At 40.6% G+C, this 18,034-nt stretch overlaps 1 protein-coding gene across 3 annotated transcripts in view; it reads left to right on the top strand.

Moving 5' to 3' along the window:
* Window positions 1-221: 221 nt before the first annotated feature.
* zmat4a (zinc finger, matrin-type 4a) overlaps window positions 222-18,034 on the top strand; it is a 145,721-nt gene continuing 127,908 nt past the window's right edge. For 2 of the 3 annotated variants that reach the window (XM_071481947.1, XM_071481948.1), the window contains exon 1: window positions 222-372. In XM_071481947.1, the coding sequence (XP_071338048.1) occupies window positions 286-372 (87 nt within the window). In that variant the 5' untranslated portion in view covers window positions 222-285. Of the gene's footprint in view, window positions 373-13,751; window positions 13,930-18,034 lie in introns of those variants that run through there. The other variant, XM_071481949.1, reaches the window with a different exon arrangement.

The following is an 18,034-nucleotide window of genomic DNA, read 5'->3' on the forward strand; positions in this document are numbered from 1 at the left end:
ATTAGTAGGCTACCACTACTTCTCAATAACAACAGCAACACTAATAGCTACAACTGAAAAGCAACTCTTTCCTCACAGGCTCTGAATGGTTTTAGCGCAAACCAGATGACATCTGCTGCCGCTTCCCAGCCTGCCTCCAGTGAACTGACGCGGCTGCTGAGCGCGGCGGCCAATGGGAGCGCAGCGGGGCGGAGAGCAGCGGCAGATTGTACTACAGTGTAGTACCGCTGCCAACGGTAGACGCGTCTCCCGCTCAGGCTGCCGCTATTCAGCATCTTCTGGTTAATGGATTATACAGTTTCCCTCCAAGTGCAACATCAGCTGGCCGTGTTCCCGACACACTTCTATCAGGGCTACAGTGTGGAGTTACAGGTACAGTTATTTCACATTCCACTTGCCAGTCCGGTCTTCTTCTTCTTCTTTCCTCTTTTTTCTGTTCTGTCCATGATAAGAGGCGTGCATGCTTGCAGAGGGAGTGAGTGTGACTTTATGGAGATGCTTTGCTGCAGGGGGAAAGGCATGGTTGTCGTGTTGCATGCTGATTTTTTTTTTTTTTCCTCACCGCGATTCTTGTTGCGTGCTGCCGCCGGGAGTCGGAGCGGAGCGGAGCAGAGCGGAGCGGTGGCGGCCAGCGCGCTGCGGTGCACATGTGGGTTCAAAAGTAAAGCGGAGCAGCCTGCTGGAGGTTCGACTCCACGTCTCAGAAACAGGTCCTGCATGTTGGTGAGAGGAAGGGGGTCCTTGAGGGGGTCCCCCCAAGTATAAATGAGACATGTGCTCTCAACCAGAATGATCTCAAAGTCTGACTGTTCCAATCAGACGTTCAACTTTCAATAAAACATGATACAATCTGTTAGAACTCCTGCAGCCAGAGTTTCAAAATAAGGTTAATCCCGCAGTCTCCCTATTGAGAAAGAACTGTAATGAATATTAAGCAAAGTAACAATGTCAGCATCAGCACCCCCCCACATCGCCTACCATCCTCCCCTGGTTGCTCTGCATGCAGGAGGACGGCTTGTCCATTCTCTCAAGGTGACATTTGAGGTGGATTAAGAAGCAGAGATGTAGCGGAGGGAGCTGAACACACCTTCCTCACCTCTGTGGAGGAGTTTAGCGCTTGGTCAGAGCTGATATGAATTCTCATCAGATCAACTGACAGCAGGTCATAGTGTCAAACTGAGCAGGGCAGGAGATTTTAAAAATGTTTTTCTTTATTAGTGGTTGAGGCAGCAGATTGGAGGTCACAGTCTATCAGCTGTTTGTGTATCAGTGCATCACTGTGTGGAGGTGTTGGTCCGTATGTGCAGCAGAAGAAAAGAGTCCTGGTAGTGAAGTAGTTACACACTGGAAATATGCAATGGCAGCAAATAAAGATTATCTGCATTAACTAATAATCAGTCATTTATTTTTTATCTTAATGAATTAATTTCTTTATGAATACAATGTTCAAAAATAGCAAAACATGACTTATTCTGTCCAACAGTCAAAAAAATCATTTAGGGCAAGAAAAGCTTCTGGAAATAAAAAAAACAACCAAACAAACTAGCAATGTATATATATATATATATAAATGGATTTTTTGTGGTTGTTGATTGAGTGATTATCACAAATTAGTTTCAGCTCTGAAGCATATTAACACATAAAAATAACACAGTCAGTTCTTTCTCTCCATTGTGTTTTTCGTCTTTCTTTGTGGTGAGGACCTCAGTGGCCTTTTCCCCTCACAAACAATACAAAATACTTGTAGTCTTTGCTGTCTCTCAGGTGGCTTTTTTATTAGGTGTTGCTTTCTATAGATTTTCTCATGCACAGCCTCGGTATGTTTGTTTTTTCACACTCAGTGCAATGTATGCTTAGCTATTCTAAAACAGGCCTGTGGAGGTATTGATTATTGATTTATCTGCTGATTATTTTCTTGATTAATCAGTTAAGATGTAGGATTTCAGAAAATGCTGAAAATCTCATTTTCACATCACATATGTCTTGTTCTGTTGAGGTTATGATCAGGAAAGACAAAGACTACATGAAAATCTTAATATTTGAGGAGCTAAAATCAATGACTTTGTGTCATATTTTTCTTAATTAGTTGTCTGTGTCTTAATCAGAATTAATTTGCTTTTTAATTTCTTTCTTTACTGAAGATACTGAGGTCAGGTTTCTTCTCTGAGAAGTTTCTTTCTTTTCGGAGAGGAGCATCAGTTTAACTATAAAACTAACTCAAAAACATGTGTAATCCTAGCAGATACATGGAGGAGATGCCTGGTAAGTGCCAACATTTTTAAAATGTTTTTTTGTTTTAAGTCAATGATATGTTTAATAACTACAGCAGGTGTCACTCTGTTCAAACAGCTGATATTTCATTGTGAGACAGGAGCCTTCCTGCTCCTGCAGCTCTAGTCCAGCTCATGCTGAAGATCCAGATACGCATGATATATTGGATTCTGCAGCTTCCAGCATGATGAGAAAAAAAAGAAGAATGCAGCATTTCACCAGCCAGGCGCTCGCAGCTCCATCTCCGCCTGCCTCATTTAGAGTTGACTCTTTCCCCCTGAGAAACCGCATGATATTATCACCCTGTCCTCCTGGAGACCACAAGATGGCTCCATCTTGGCACCGTCAAAGCGTTTTGAAATTTTCACTGTGACACAAACCTGTCTCTATCACTTCTTCTGTCTTCTACAACACCACATGGAAATTGTGTGCTGAACAACTCTGCATTACAAACAGCCACAGACAACAAATCTCCTTCAATCGACCCTTTCTTTAATATTGCACAGATTTTTCTGCATCTTTTGTGGTCGTCCTCTCTATTTATGAAAAACTTCAAGTAGTAAAAAACACATCCGTTCTCCTCCCTGCTGTCTGTAATATGCTCTGCCTATAAATAAAAGACTTTGAAGCTCAGTGCTTCGATGTCATCAATAATTGTTTGCTTTTTGTGAAGCTGAAATTGCCCTGCTTCTTTGTTGCTTTCCACTGCCTTCTTGCTGCAGTTGTTTTCAGCTCTGTCTCCATTATTTCTTTCATGGGAGGTCAACTGAGTTGGGTCTCGGGATTGTTATAAATAGCACACAGAGTAACAAAGAGCTCCAATAATCTGAGCTGAACATATTTACTTTCGCAGGGAGCAGAAGTTGCTTTGAAGCAAACAGCTAAGTAAAGGAAGCGTGTACTTTATCAGAGGTGATGAATCTTTTCCTCCAGTTTTTCATGGTAGCTGAAGAGCAAACTTAAAAGCATCCACACTGACCTTGGATCAGCAGAAAAACTTGTATCATTTTTCAAAATTGCCATGCAAAGACTGTTTGTCAGTGTGATTTCTAAATGAGTTATTGAGTGCCTAAAAAGTGACACCTGTTCTATCAGCTGAATCCGAATGCTCACCCTGTGGACCAGCAGACTAAGGCCTTGAGGATTTTGATCGTTTGTTGACTTAAGAGCCTGAATCGCTGTGATTTTGTCAAGTGCGTGAGGTAAGGAGGGGATGAAAAGCAGTCTTTAAACAAGACTTAAAACTGCATTTGATTCCTTGGATACAAAAGTTCTTAAAGGTCCAATATTTTATACTTTTCCGGTGCTTTATTACAGTATGTGTGTTGATATTCATAAGATGTATTTGTGGTTTTAAGTACGAGAAACCATGTCAGTGTAGTTTTACATCTCCTCTCTCAGTCTTTCTGAAGCTCTAGTAAAACAGGTTGGTGAGCCAATACATGATTGTTGCAATCTCTACTGGTCATCAATATAATTTGAAAAGTCATTGAATTAATGAATTTAAAGTAATGATTCCACACATTGAGATACACAGAATTAATTGGACAGCTCGCCCGTTGTATTTTAAGCTACGTCTTAAAGAGGAGATATATTATTTTGTATTTCCTGATTGGCTGTAACTTGGCTGTAAATCTCTGATGTACTCAGCACTCCACCTCACAGTTAAAGTGCTGTGATAATCAGACTTACTGAGGCCTTCATCAGAGGAAGAATTTAACAGGAGCACACTGCTACTGAAGCTCCAGTCTCATGCAACAGGTGCCTGCTGTAGTTTTTCTTTGACAACACATGATTTGAGTTTGATTCCTCCAGCTTGATGTCGTGCCCACACTGGAAAGAATTAATCTCATTAAGCTGACCAGTGTCACGATTTTATTGTCACACCAACTCAACATTTGCCCTAAATGTCTGCTCTGGCTGAACACCAAGCTGATTATGTTACTGAAGTGCAGGCAGTCTGCCCAGTGTGCGTGCTAATGTTTTCACTCAGCAGATGTGTGGACCACGTTTAGGTCACACTGCATGGGAAAAGTCCACTTAGCAGCAAACACAAAGTAACTGCTCATTGTTTTGACCTCGAGGCATGGCATTACAATTTGGCTTGAATTTGCGTCCCCAAGGCCAAAGCAGCAGAGTGATAGAGACAGAATGGGAGGCAGATCAGTGCACAGGGCTCTGGGATAGGAAGTACAGTCTCTGCTGTATGAGCTTGCAGCCTCATTCATCCAGTCTGGCTAATTTGCCCCCCCTGGGAGCAATGTCGGAGTCTCTCGCTGCCCCTGGAGCACCAGCTGGACAAAATGCTGCTGAGGTAGAGGTAACGGTTTCTACAGGCCATACAGGTCACAGTGAGAACACAGGGAGGCCAGACAGCCGCTCTCATCCTTATATGTGCAGCTTTTGCTTTCTCACTTACTAAATCACCAGCCAGTCACACTTATCTGCAGTATAACATTTTCTTAGCTTTACTCACAGACATGCTCACACTGAACTGTGAAAGGACATAAAGTGAACAAGAGACATTTAGTGAACTAAAAGTCAGTTGGAACCAAAAGCTGTCCATCCTCTCCTGGGCAATGATGGCCTGTAATTGACCCAAACCTTTAAGTCACATTCGCACAGTAAAGTGAGCTCTTCAGATGAATGGAATTACCGTATTTTCCGGACTATAAGGCGCACTTAAAAGCCTTTAATTTTCTCAAAAAACGACAGTGCGCCTTGTAATCCGGAGCGCCTTATATATGGATTCATTCTGGTTGTGCTTACTGACCTCGAAGTGATTGTGTGTGGTACACGGCGCTCACGGCGCTCTGTCAAAATGTTTCAGTATGACTTTGGTAAACTGCAAAGCCGCACCGCTTGCAGCATTACAGCTATCGTAGTCAGGAGCGTCGCGGAGTAATACATGCTGTGCTTCACCATAATATTACAGTGTGTGTGTATAAGGACCTATAAGGAGTTATTGTGAATACGCTAACATTTTGTTTAGCGGTATCAGACTGTGTTTTTTTTACGTGTTACAACTGAACAAGGTTGGGAGTTATTGTGAATACGCTCATTAACGTTTGAACAATGTTGAGAGTTATTGTGAGCGCGTTTAATAAAGTGTGACTGACTTATCTGACTGTCTTGTTTCGCTTAATGCGCCTTATAGTCCGGTGCGCTTTATATATGAAAAAAGTTCGAAAATAGACCATTCATTGACAGTGCGCCTTATAATCCAGTGCGCCCTATAGTGCGGAAAATACGGTACTAATAATACTGTTTGGTCATTTTATTTTTTTGTCTCACTTAGAGTCATTATAGTATAATTGCAATCATTACAGTACATTAGAGTACATTGAGAAAAGTTCTCCAACCTAAATGACAAAAAAGATTATTTATTGCTGCCTTTAAAAGTCAGTTTTTTTTACAGATGAAATGTAACTGTTGTAACTTGTTTGTCTTTACTGACCTGTCCACTCTACCCTTACTGTTTTGTTATGTCGAGGAGACTAACCTTAAAGTTAGGGAATGGTCATAGTCAGTAGCACTGGCTACTGGCAGGAGACATGATGTAAACTGGAGCGTCACAAGAATTGTTGACTGACCCTGCCAACCCAGCCTCCTTCCTTTTTCATTGCTATGACAACAACATGCTACTTATGCTCCTGTGCTTATCAAAGACATTTTACCGTATCCTGACTAACCTGGTATCCTTTGTTTTTTTATAAATACATTTTTCATATGGATCCCTGAATTTGTTTCATGCTAGCAGCGTGGCTGTAGGGACAGCAGAGGTGGGCTGTCACCTGATCTGTCACTTTGGTCCAGATTGAAATATCTCATTGTGGATTTCTATGAATTTGTTTTGCAGACATTTGTGGTTAACTGATGAATCATACTGATGCTGGTGATCTCCTGACTCGTCCTCTAAAGACACTTTTCTCTAGACTCAGTCAGAATTTTGATTGAATTTGAGTGAATTTCTGAGTGAATCCATCCAACGCCTGTTGGATAGATGAAATTTGGTTAATGCATTCATGTTGCCCTCAGGATGAATTATAATAACTCTGGTGACTTGTCATCCAACATCAAGTTTATGACCAAACATCTGTGAAACTAATGACATTCCCATCAGCCTCAGCTGCACTTTGTGTTTAGTGATAATCAGCAAATGTTAGCATGCTAACATGCAAAGATGGTGCACTTTAACTATTCAGTGGCAAAATGATTGGTGTGGGGCCAATACCCAAATGTGGCCGCAGCTCCCAATTATTTTAATTATTGATCAATCTGCTGATTATTGTCTACATTAATTATCAGCTGTGAAGGTGTGTGGCTGATTTAGTTTTCACCTTGTGTCTGCTGTAGCGGGATCTACCACAGAGGTGATTTTGAGGACTTTGGTGCTTTATCTTTGTGGACAGATTTTGTCACCATCACAGATGTGTAAAAAACTTTACAGGTTTTTAGTTGAGATCAAATTGAAGGCCGAGTTCGAGGGTGGATGTGGTCCAATCCAAGAGTACTGAGAACTCATGCAATAATGTAGTAATGACTACTGAGTACTTGCAATGTCAACATGTTGACAGGTGGGATCACACCAGCCATGACACCTGTCACCTGGTCTGTGTGTGTGTTTTTTGTTTTTGTTTTTTTTTTATGAAATGTAAGAAAATCACAAAAACTGCCCAGTGTGAGCTCCCACAGCTCAAGGTGATGCCTTCATATACTTTATTTTGCACAGAGATTCAGTTTACTGAGACCAAAAGCAGCATCAAATCTTGGCATTTGAGAAGCTGGGACCAGGGAAGTAAAGAAACTACTAAAATGATAATTCAGTTATAAAAATTGTTGCCAGGTTAGCTGCTAGATGATGTAACACATTGACTGGATAATCAGTTAAGAAACGTTATGGATGAAATACACAGGCAGAAATGTCTATTTTTTTGTTAATCCAGTGAATGAAATACCAGACAAATCAAAGTGCTTCGTCACTGTGATGCAACCGTCCTTTAAATCCAATTCTGCCACAGAGTAATCCTGCTCCTTGATTTTCACCTCAGCCCACAGCGGTTTATACAACCACAGAAATCAAAGAAGAACTCCCACAGTGAGACAGAATCTCTGACCGTAGATACATTTATATCATCTCATGTCTTATTACCCAACCCATACCCCACCACTATCACTGCTGCTGCACCTTCGAAATATCAGAGTGATAATTAAAGCATTGATTTATGAGGCTGATACTGAGAGAACTGGCAGTAACACTCTTGATAGCTATATCAGGATTCATAGATCATAGATCTTTTGTTGTGTTTTGAGACGAAGTGAGACAGTTTACAGTTTCAGTCAGTGCTCTCTGGAGGACAAACTCTGCAAAGTCATTACCTCAATGGCTACACAATTAATCAAAATATAATATAAATCACAACATGGCCAAGTGCAGCACTCAAATCACAGGAGCTGCAATTTTTTGATGAAGGGAAAATGTGGAAGGAGCAGGGACCCAGCAAAAATCAACATTTGTTTCACTGACAATGAAATTCAAAAATAACCACTCCAACTGAAATTGTGAGTCATATCGCAGTCACAATATCTTCCAAAATAATTGCAATATGATTTTTTTTTTTCTGCATGTTGTTCAGACTCAAACAGACTTTTGTATTTCTGTGCTGCATTTTCTTTATACATATACACTGATACTATTATACAGTATCTGCAATAAGATGATATCCGTTGATATATCAGTTTATAGGTCTTGGCTCTAGTGATAATCCAGGGATCCAGTAGAGGTTTTATTTGTACTTCAGGAAGAAAAAACAACAACAAAAATTCAGTATTCTGAAACAGTAAACAGTATTCTGACATTTTAATATAGTTTTTCCGGTTAAAAGAATCAGTGCTGGCAAAAATATAGCTGTATTGGTGTAACATCACCCCGACACCAAAGCCCACTCAACAAGACGGGGATAGAGACACAGTTTTGTGTGAGCTGTGTATCAAAGGTGATTGTGACACAGTCAGATTACTCATCATATTCTGGTTACACTGTGATTAAACAGGCATGACATTGTAATTGCTTACCTTCATATGTTTCACAGTGGTTGTGTCAGTAATGAAACATTAGTGTAGATGTGATCAATAACAAAGAACAATTGGCAGCTTCTGTAAAACTGCTTTTTTTTTATTATTGCATCAGTCCAGATGTTTTAGGGACAATCTCACAGTCCTGCACTCTGAATTGTGTTTATCTCTCAGCACAACAGTCTGTGACTTTTAGATGGAATCTTTTTCACTCTGCTGAATTCTGCTTATGCAATATCTGGCCTCAAAGCGCTGCATTGGAGGCCCCCCAAAATTCATGACGGACAATCTCACTTCATTCTTTATCATCATTCACTGTCAGCAACAGGTCAGCAAAGATAACGACCATTCATTTCAAAAGTACAATTCTGGCTATTGTACCATATCAGTGATTGATCCTCTCTGCTGCACTGGGTGTTTAAAACCTGTCTGTTTCATTTGCAAAGTCAGGAGAAATGAGAAAAGCAGGTGCAGTGGAGAGGACTTATGGAGAATATGAATCAATAGTGGGCTATGAGGACCGTAACCTCTGGCAACTTAATCATCCCTGGCTGTACAGACTGCAAATTTGCTTTAATTTGCCTCACATTAACTTTCTGCCAAAGGTGGATGATGTATTAATTTTAGAAATATACATTTAAATGTAAAGAGCTGCCCCAAAGAGGATTCTTTTTACTTTTAACTAGGTTTCCTCCATCAAAACTAAAAATCTTCTCTCACAACTTTCAGACCATCACAGAGGTGAAAACCTCTGCAGCGATGTATAGAATGAATATATTCTTTCACAGCTCTTCAGGGTGATTTACAAACTGCTTTAATGGAGTTGTGGTCAGGGAGAAATTACTATAAGACCACAATGGCCCATACCGGATATTTAATAAAAAGGCCTGTCAGAATGCTATATTACTACTGGTACTACTATGGTAGCTCTGTTGTTGCTATAGTACCACTACGTATGGCTGGCTTTTTAAATGTGGTGATTTGAAACATCTGTCTGAATGCCTAGTTGATTAGATTTCATTTCATTTCCCTGTATAATTGTCCTCAGTTAAAAGCCGATGACACATGATGATGACTGCTTTGTGTTGGCTGTGCTTTAAACATCTGTCATTCTGACCACCGTCCAAAGCAACGTTTCCAAATGATTTTGCTTCACTGGTGACAAATCCTGAGGATGACAATAGGTCCCTCAGTTTGTCTGTTGACAGCCACTGTCCGGATTGGCATGACTTTTTGCAGAGATATCAATGGTTCCTTATTGATAAATCTTAAAGATATGACCCCTCTATGTCATACTTTAACCTGGACCAAAACTTTGGTCAATGAATTGTTCACTTTTGGTGAATACCTGAGCTTTTCTGGTGGAGAAATGTTGCTCTTTTTGTCCCACTACTGGTAAGATTCTGAGGCTGCTTTAACTGTGCTGTGCCATGCCAAGCCATGAATACATGCATTTCCACTGAGGCCTCTGAGGGAAGCAGGCTTGTGAGAACTACAGTAAGAGCCTGTATCCTGGTGACCCTGACTCATCATCAGGGTAAACAACACCTTTTACCTGACCATACTGTCCTATGGTAAACCGTTTGCACTATGAAGACATGGCTGCAATGGTCACAGTTACTCATGGCTCATCTCAGTGTGGGTGTTATGAAGTCCATGCAAGGGAACAGTTACATTTTTGACTCGTAAAATTTTAAGTCTAACTACCGCCAATAACTTACACTGGCTCACACTTTCTGGAGCTTGTCATTGTCGTATTTTTGCAAGTGAAATATGCAGACTGTGAGCCTTTTCTTAACAGGACCTCATTATGACTTTTACTGCGTTCAGCTCTTCAGCGGTTCTTTGTGACAGTAACTCAAAGCCACAGCTTCCCAGCACTTCTCTCTCCAGCTGATATTCTTAATGTGTGGAACAGTTATGATTAATTGCCACTTTTACTACTTGTAAGACTGCATATAGAATGAATGACCAACTTCTAATTTATGAGTTAGCGCAATCATCTGGTGTAGTCATCATTCTCCATTAAATAGGGCCACAGTTTATTGGGGAAGGTTACTTCATGCTGTGAATTCTGGGAAGTCCACTGCAGCAGTCATAGTCATTATTTTTCAAATGGGTTATTATTTTTCTCCAAAAGCAGATAAAAAATCATTTTAATTAGTGCTGGTCTATCAGAGTCAGTCAAGGCTGAAAAGCCAGATAGTGCACTAAATTACAGTGCAGTTAATATTGAATTGAATTCCTTTAAATTTGGCTCCACATATGATCTCATTGTCGGTCTCTCTTGACTCCCCTCTGACCATACATGATTCCTGTCACTGAAAGGATGCCCAGTGCCCAGTGAATACTATTTCATCCAGCTGGCATGCAAGACATTCAAAGTGGACTCCAAGAGCATTTTCCAAACTCTTATAGGGAACGCTTTCCTATTCCACAGTGCATCATTGTCAGTCTGCATCAATAACTTTCCATTAAAACTTATCTTTTCTTTATTTCATAACATGTGCCAGTTTATTTCTAATAATCAAGTCACTATTTCTGGCCTTTGTGTGTCTTGAGCTTCCTAATAACAAATTCCATTATGCATTAACGTTATTGTTCTACAGAATGTAAACCTGGTTGCTTTTTCAAATAGCTGAGGGACAGTCATTGGCTCCCAGGATTTGCAAGTCAAAAGCAAAAGCTCTGTGTAAGGTGCTGTATAATTTATAGACCTGCATGATACAGCTTAAATTAAAGTCTCTTTGTCATGAATTATACAAAGTCTTCTATCTCCTAAATTTAAATGACCGAGTGAAAGCTGCAGAGCTGCTTTAGGAATGCTTTAGGATGACTGGAGATAAATGTTGCATAGATTTCAGCCTCTTGTCTAATCAGTTATCCCACCAGGCAATGCTTTTCTCTGTTGCTGCAAATCAGTTCATTTAGGCACTTTTCTTTGCAGACTGCATGTGTTGAAGAATAACATGGAGTCACTGTGATGATGTTTCAGGTGTAAGATGCCTCTGGCTATTTACTATGGAGCCCCTACTATGGGTCCACATGCACGGTGCAGCTACGTTGCAAATGGGAACAGATTGGGATATCAAGAGCTGACATCGGTCATGACCTTTAAAAGGCCTCTTCTCCTCTCCTTTTACTGCGCTGTGCTCTGTGCTTTCAACTCTCTGACAATTTAATGATGGAGAGAACGGTCTGGGGCTGATCTGCCACAACAGCTTTGCACAAGAGGAATCTGAGGTCTCAGCATGGGAGGTGCAGAATCACCCTAAGTGACTACAGTAGCAATCTAAATTAAATTACCTAAGGAAGAGGCAACACATTTGGTCATAATTTCTTGATATGTGATATGTCCTTTTTCTGCTTTTTCTGATCGTCATTTAGTGTTACAAGCATGTTGACATTGATTCAGGGGAAAATGGCAACAGCTCTTTAATGGATAGCCATGGAAGCTGGTAGATATTCATGTTCCTCACACTAATAACACTGGTGTTACCCTGACTTTTCATCATCATCTGGTCAAAATGTCAGTTTGTTGAAAACTTGATGAAAATTAATGGCATTCCCACGTTCCTCACCTGTGACATTAGGCTATAACCCCACAACCCCACAGAGCCACCTCTGTGGCTTGTTTGACACTGAATGACACACCTTTCTTTTTTCATTCACGCCAAATCAAGATGTCCGCATACACATCCTGTATGTGCTGCACAAAGGCTCATCAGGCCCCATGGACCTTTACTGGTATGTCCGCAGCTCCAGTAGGACGTTGTCAAAAGAACTTTTGGTCAGAATCTGTTGTTGTGAAGGACAGTGAGGAGACAATAGAAGTGAGATTTTAAAATGCCTCTTGCTTTGAACTTGGTGTTGATATCAAAGTCAGATTTCTTGTCGTGACAGCAGCTGTGCCCCGTGGACCTGATGAAGAGAATTAATACTGGTTAGTCCAGTATGAGTCCAGCTCGTCTGCACTGGCTTTAGTCCAGCTCCCCAGCTTAGCGCCCTCCCTAAAGAATTACAACTGACCTTTTATAGCTGCAACATCTGCTGGGCGCTCGCTGCTGTGACCTCCCTTTCATCTCTGCACTCCTTCCCTCCCACTGTTTCATCAGCTTTTTCTATTTTTTCTCCCCCCCCTGCCTCGGGCTACCGGCTCGATGCCGCTTGCCTCATCCAATTTCCTGGCAGTAGAGTCAAAGACGGACGGTAAACAGTGTTGACTAGGTGTGAGAAACAAGCTGGCTTCCTGCTAATTTGATCGTCAGCGCGAGGTGCGCTGCATTGTTCCCTCTGTGACTTCTCTGTCCTGCTTCTCTCCTTCACTAAAGTGGCATTGCAGCCATGAGCTAACGGTGCTGTGCTGAGAGAGCCTGACTTCAATAATGTTGACAACAGCTGTTCTGATCAGATATTGGTGATTGAATTTTGTAGAGAACCGCCGAGTAGGTTTATGATTGCGATGTCTCCCTTCATCCAATTACACCGGGTGAAAATTAATATTTTTCTCAGCATCTCATTTCGAAGAAAGTCAACCTCTTGCAATTATAGCGATGTATCTGACAGTAAAATCCATTAGCTTAATTAATTGATCACCAAGGAGGGGGGTGTGTTAATTCAGTGAGCAGCGGTCGCTCTGTGGAAAACTGTGCTTTATCCTCAGCAGGACTTTTCCTGCTTTCCTTCCTGTGCTGCAGGTGACAGACACACTATAAGAGACAAGGTAAAACTGCTGCTGTTGAACAAAGGATTGAAAGATTATTCTAGTTAATTACATCTTAATGCTTAGTTCCTTATTTTCATTTGTTTTGACCATTAATATTCTTAACAAGTTCTGTTCAGGTTTTCCATAAGCAACAAGGCTGGCTAAACTGATTTGGAAGAGACAACAAAAGCACATAGTAAAAGGATGTCTGCCTCTTGCAGACATCCATCACAGATGAGGCAGGTTTGTTCACTCTAGCTTTTATCTCTGATTGAAGTCGTTTAGATCCTCCAGGCTGCAGACTGGGAACAAGCAAGTATTTGCGTCTGTGTCCTAGGGCTGTCATTTTTTCACCTGAAGATGAACTGCTGTTCAAACGTAGGAAAATTGAAAGGTTCCATATTTAACACTTTTCCAGTGTTTTATTTGAAACATTTATATCCATAAGAACATATATTTTGTCATGGTCTGTCCTGAGGGGACTTTATTTTGGACTTTATGTTTGGACTTCTGTTGATTTCCTGTTTTATTTTGATATCTCTTCCCTTATGTGCCTCATGTTAGCTTTACTTCCCATCTTCGTCTTGCGTTTCCCTCCCTGGTGATTGTCTGCTCCGCCATAATGTGTTTCACCTGTGTTCAATGACCCTTTTGTATTTAAGTCTCTGTGTTTGTCAGTTTGCCTGTTTTGTTCCCATCCAGTCTCCTCGTGTGTTTCCTCATATCGTTTAGTTTTGCTAGTTTTTTAGATTTCCTTTCCCGGTTTTTTCCTTTGCCACCTGACTGTGATTGTCAGCCTTAGCACCGATGTCATGTCCTCCTTGTGCTGCCGTTTTCCCTCCCCTGCCATTAATTGGCCAAGATGGTGACCACTGAGGGTGAGAAGTGCCCATTGCTTTACACTCAACTTTTTGAGTGCACCATCCGCATTACTAGTGCACTGCAAATTGCAGTACTTGTCAGTGTGAAGGCTCTCATGCGCTAAAAACAGCAAGTGTGAGTGTGGAAGTATGTGAATTGAGACACAGCTACAGCATTGAATCATCCGTCTCCCCCGCTGGAGAAAACAGGCAGGTCGAGCTGAGAGAATAATCACTCCATCTGTGAAGTAATGTGTTGAAGCATTTTGGGATCACTATCATAGATGGAAAAGGTTGTGGTAAAGGTAAAGCTGTTTGTCTCACAGTAACGGCAGCTTGTCACTGAAGTGCAGCAGTGGGGGTAGCACAAGTGAATGGAACAACCTGCAGTGTTGTTTAGGATTAGGCTGCATTGACTGCATTCAAATTTGTTTGTCCTTTTTTTTTTGCCCCAACCCCACAGAGTCAGAGAGGACAATTCGTCAAACAAGCTAAATTAGAATGAGCTCTCTTATATAGCTGTCTTCCTTATACATTAAATGACTTGAAGGTGGTGAGGTCGTCCGTGCTGCATGTTCCTGTCAGACTCTCACCATGCTACACTTGTTTAGGGTACATCAGCAGTACAAGGTCAGTCAGTCGTCCTCCACTAAGCTGTTACTGTGGGATCTGACGTGAGTGAAAAACATAAACTAATTCCACTTGGGAATTTCTTAGGCGGAGGTGAAGTGGAGATAAAAGGCCTAATTTTTATTTTGCTTGTTATAGCTCCATCCAAACCCTCCAGGACCCAGCAGCAGCGTGGCAATGTTGAGGTGTTCAGATTTACAGCAATTAGTTTAGTAAATAGAGTGTTATCATAACGGAACATAAAATGACCAGAACGTGACCTCTCCCCTGCTTCTTAATTGCTCTCCGCTACAGCTGTGCGCTCTGCAGTAATAGTGAAATGAACTCAAGTGATTACTGAATCACGTGCAGACAAAAGTTTGGGTCAGTGGTCATATCCTCACAATGGATACAACTAAACACTTCCTGGCCTCCAGTATAATGATGCATTATTGTGACATACTAGGGGAATAAACACACATATTTGTTCATTTATGGTCTTTATCTGTTTATTCCACATTGCAGTCGTAGCAGTTTGGTCTGAAACTGAAGTAAAAATGCAAACTTAACAATAGAGGAACTCACAATGAATCCTTCCTCTAGCTGTGGAGAATAAAATCGGGGATAGGAGTTGTTTATTTTTGGGGGGTTTTTTTTAACCAGGCTTCTGCTGATGCATCTTCTTGTGCTGTTGCTGATGTTGCCACCGATGCTTCTGCTCCTTAACTGAATTTGTGGTGATTAATCATTCATTTCCAGCGTCTGTGCACCCTTGCTAAAACAGGCAGTGGGCCCAACACTGGCACAAGCCGATAGAGCTCTGAAAGCCGTCTCATTTATGTTGTTTGTCCTGTAGTGTCTGAACAGGAACCGGCGCTGCTTTTGACTGATTACAAGACTGAGGTGGAGAGTGGCGTCACTGATTTATTTATATTTCACTTCCTCCTCGGCAGTTTGTCTGCACACACTCGGGGCCCCTGACATGCTTTATCCTTGTCTTGTCATTCTGGCTGTGGCCTGTGGGCTGCTGGATGCCAGAGAGCAGGGGGGCAGTATCTCAGAGGCAGAGGACGGCTATAAGGTCATACCATGTCCTGGGATGAGGAGAAAGTCTTGAAGTCTGTGCTTTGAACTGGATGCTTTCTCTGTGATATTAGGTGATCTTACAGGAAAAAAAAAAAAAGTTGTATTATTAATTTGATTATTTTGTTATGGAAAGGATTTAGTTTCAAAGCTGCTGATGTGGATCCCTTGAATATCAGTCAGTTTAGAATCTCTATTAAACGTCATTTATTCTGGAAGGACATATAGCAAAATTAAATTATGTTTAAAAAGAAATAAAAATGGGAATAGTTTACTGATGTAAAAGACTGGTAACAATGTATCAAGCTAAAAAATATATGTAATGCAGAATCAATTATTTTTCCTTTGTTTTGGTTTCTTATTTATTCATTGATTATTCCCTTTTTATATCTTCTTTTGGTTGGCAAATCTGATTGATATTGTAATATTATGTGTTTGTATTCATTATATGGTTTGTTTACCTAGTGCGTTAAGTTTAGTCTGTGTATATTGTTTTGTCTTCTGCTTATTTGTGATGCTTTTGTTCAATTAAAAAAAATACTAAATAAATATAGAGACAGTCTATATATAATAATAATTTACAGTGATTCAGTTCAGTAAAACACACTAAACCAGAATGCTATTGAGGTTATCCTGCAGTGTGACAGTTTTCATCACAACATAGAAAATAACATTCATAGTAGAGCCTGTACCATGAAGTACAGTGTATGGTATGTGTCGTAACCACTAGGCCTCCAGGATGGTTTGACATCATAAAATGTCTCACTCACTACATGTATCAGTCACAAAACTTCAGCTTCTAAACTGAAGAGATTTTAAACATAAACATCAACCAAAATGAATTACTGAAAAACTGTTGTCAGGCTTTAAAAACGCTCAAATATTAATATGGTTGTTGGCCTCAAATCCAGTAGCTTATATATTTATGTATTAAAAAAAAAAAAAAAAAAAAAAGAACTGACTTTGACTTTTATACTTTAAGACTCTGCTGTAATATTCCAGATATTTATTATTTGCCGTACCTGCAGCTCCAGGCAGAAAACAATGTGTTGTGAAGTGGCTGCAGAGCTCATCATTTATTTACACATCATCAGGAGATGATGCAGGAAATACACAGTGTACCTTACAGCTTATAACATCCAATATACGTAACAACACTAAATGACAACAGAGGCTCTTACTTATGTACTTAATACAGTTTTTACTCACCCTGAAAGGACGTGATGTGATTGCTGTCATGACTTGGGTGAAACCTTCTATAAATCATGAATAAACACATCTTTTGGGCCGGGTTGAATCTTTCAACGTTCAACAGCTTATAGTGATGAAAAAGAACAGAATCATTCCTCTACCAATGCTGTTTAAATAGTAAGTTTAGTAGTCCTCCTCCAGAGTTCATGTTGGGTGTTTTCATAATGGACAACATATGGAAAAAGAATCTACAACTCATAGCACTACTGTTCTCATCTCGTTTCTCACTGTTGGGGCTGCGCTGGTTAAAACAGATACACTGTCAAAATGTACTAATTCTCAATAATGTATAGGTTATAGGCAGGGGTGGACAAAGTCCACAGGTCCATTACTTGAATTGAAACTTGAACTGCTGCACTTGCTTTGAAAAATACTTCTGTATTCAGAAGTACATGTATTTGGTCGGCACATTGTTGTTTTGTTGTGCAGAGTGTTTACAGAACCTAATAACTCTGAAACAACCTACTAAAAGAACTGACCGAGTGTAGAACCTGCAGAGTAAAAAGCTTGTAGAATATGACACCAGGTCTATAGAAATGTCCAGAGGTCATTTGACCAACCACGGCTTAAAAACAACAACTACAAGCTGTTTTCTTTATATAGATGGTGAGTTTTTGTCAGCAGTGATGAAGTTTGGTCGTGGTAAACACAGCAAACATTTGAAACAAAAGGAGCCTTTCACTATTTCTACATTCTATATGGACTATTTCAGTCCATTCAAACATGGACTTAAGATCAGACCGTGGTCTGTGGAGTAAAAGTCATAGGTTTCACAAAATAATAATAATTAAGTTCAGTACTCAAGTGAATGTACTTTGTTAGTGTTCACCCCTGGTTATACGTCAGGGTCCAGACAGGACAGCATCTGGGACTGGATCCGGCCCACGGTCCACCTGTTAGTGACGTTGGCAAACAGTCGTTAAGCTATTGACCAGAATTCAGTTCTTCATTGTATCTGCCAGTGGCTGCACAGCACAACTTCCTCTGTAGGCTAATGTTTTAGAGCAGTAGAGAAGAGTTGATTTCTGGGGAGACAGGTGTTTTATCTGGGTGTGAAAATGTAAAGTTTTCTTCGATCAGATTGGTGCATAGATTTGTGTACATGTCGACTCCTGTTTCAGTATTTTAGGCAGTATCAGAGGCATTTCCGATGCCGGTATCAGAATCCCAATAACTCTAG

This window comes from Trachinotus anak, unplaced genomic scaffold (assembly GCF_046630095.1).
Source record: "Trachinotus anak isolate AG129_WGS33_773 ecotype Australia unplaced genomic scaffold, CSIRO_AGI_Tana_v1 ptg000008l, whole genome shotgun sequence".
NCBI classification, from domain to species: Eukaryota; Metazoa; Chordata; class Actinopteri; order Carangiformes; family Carangidae; genus Trachinotus; species Trachinotus anak.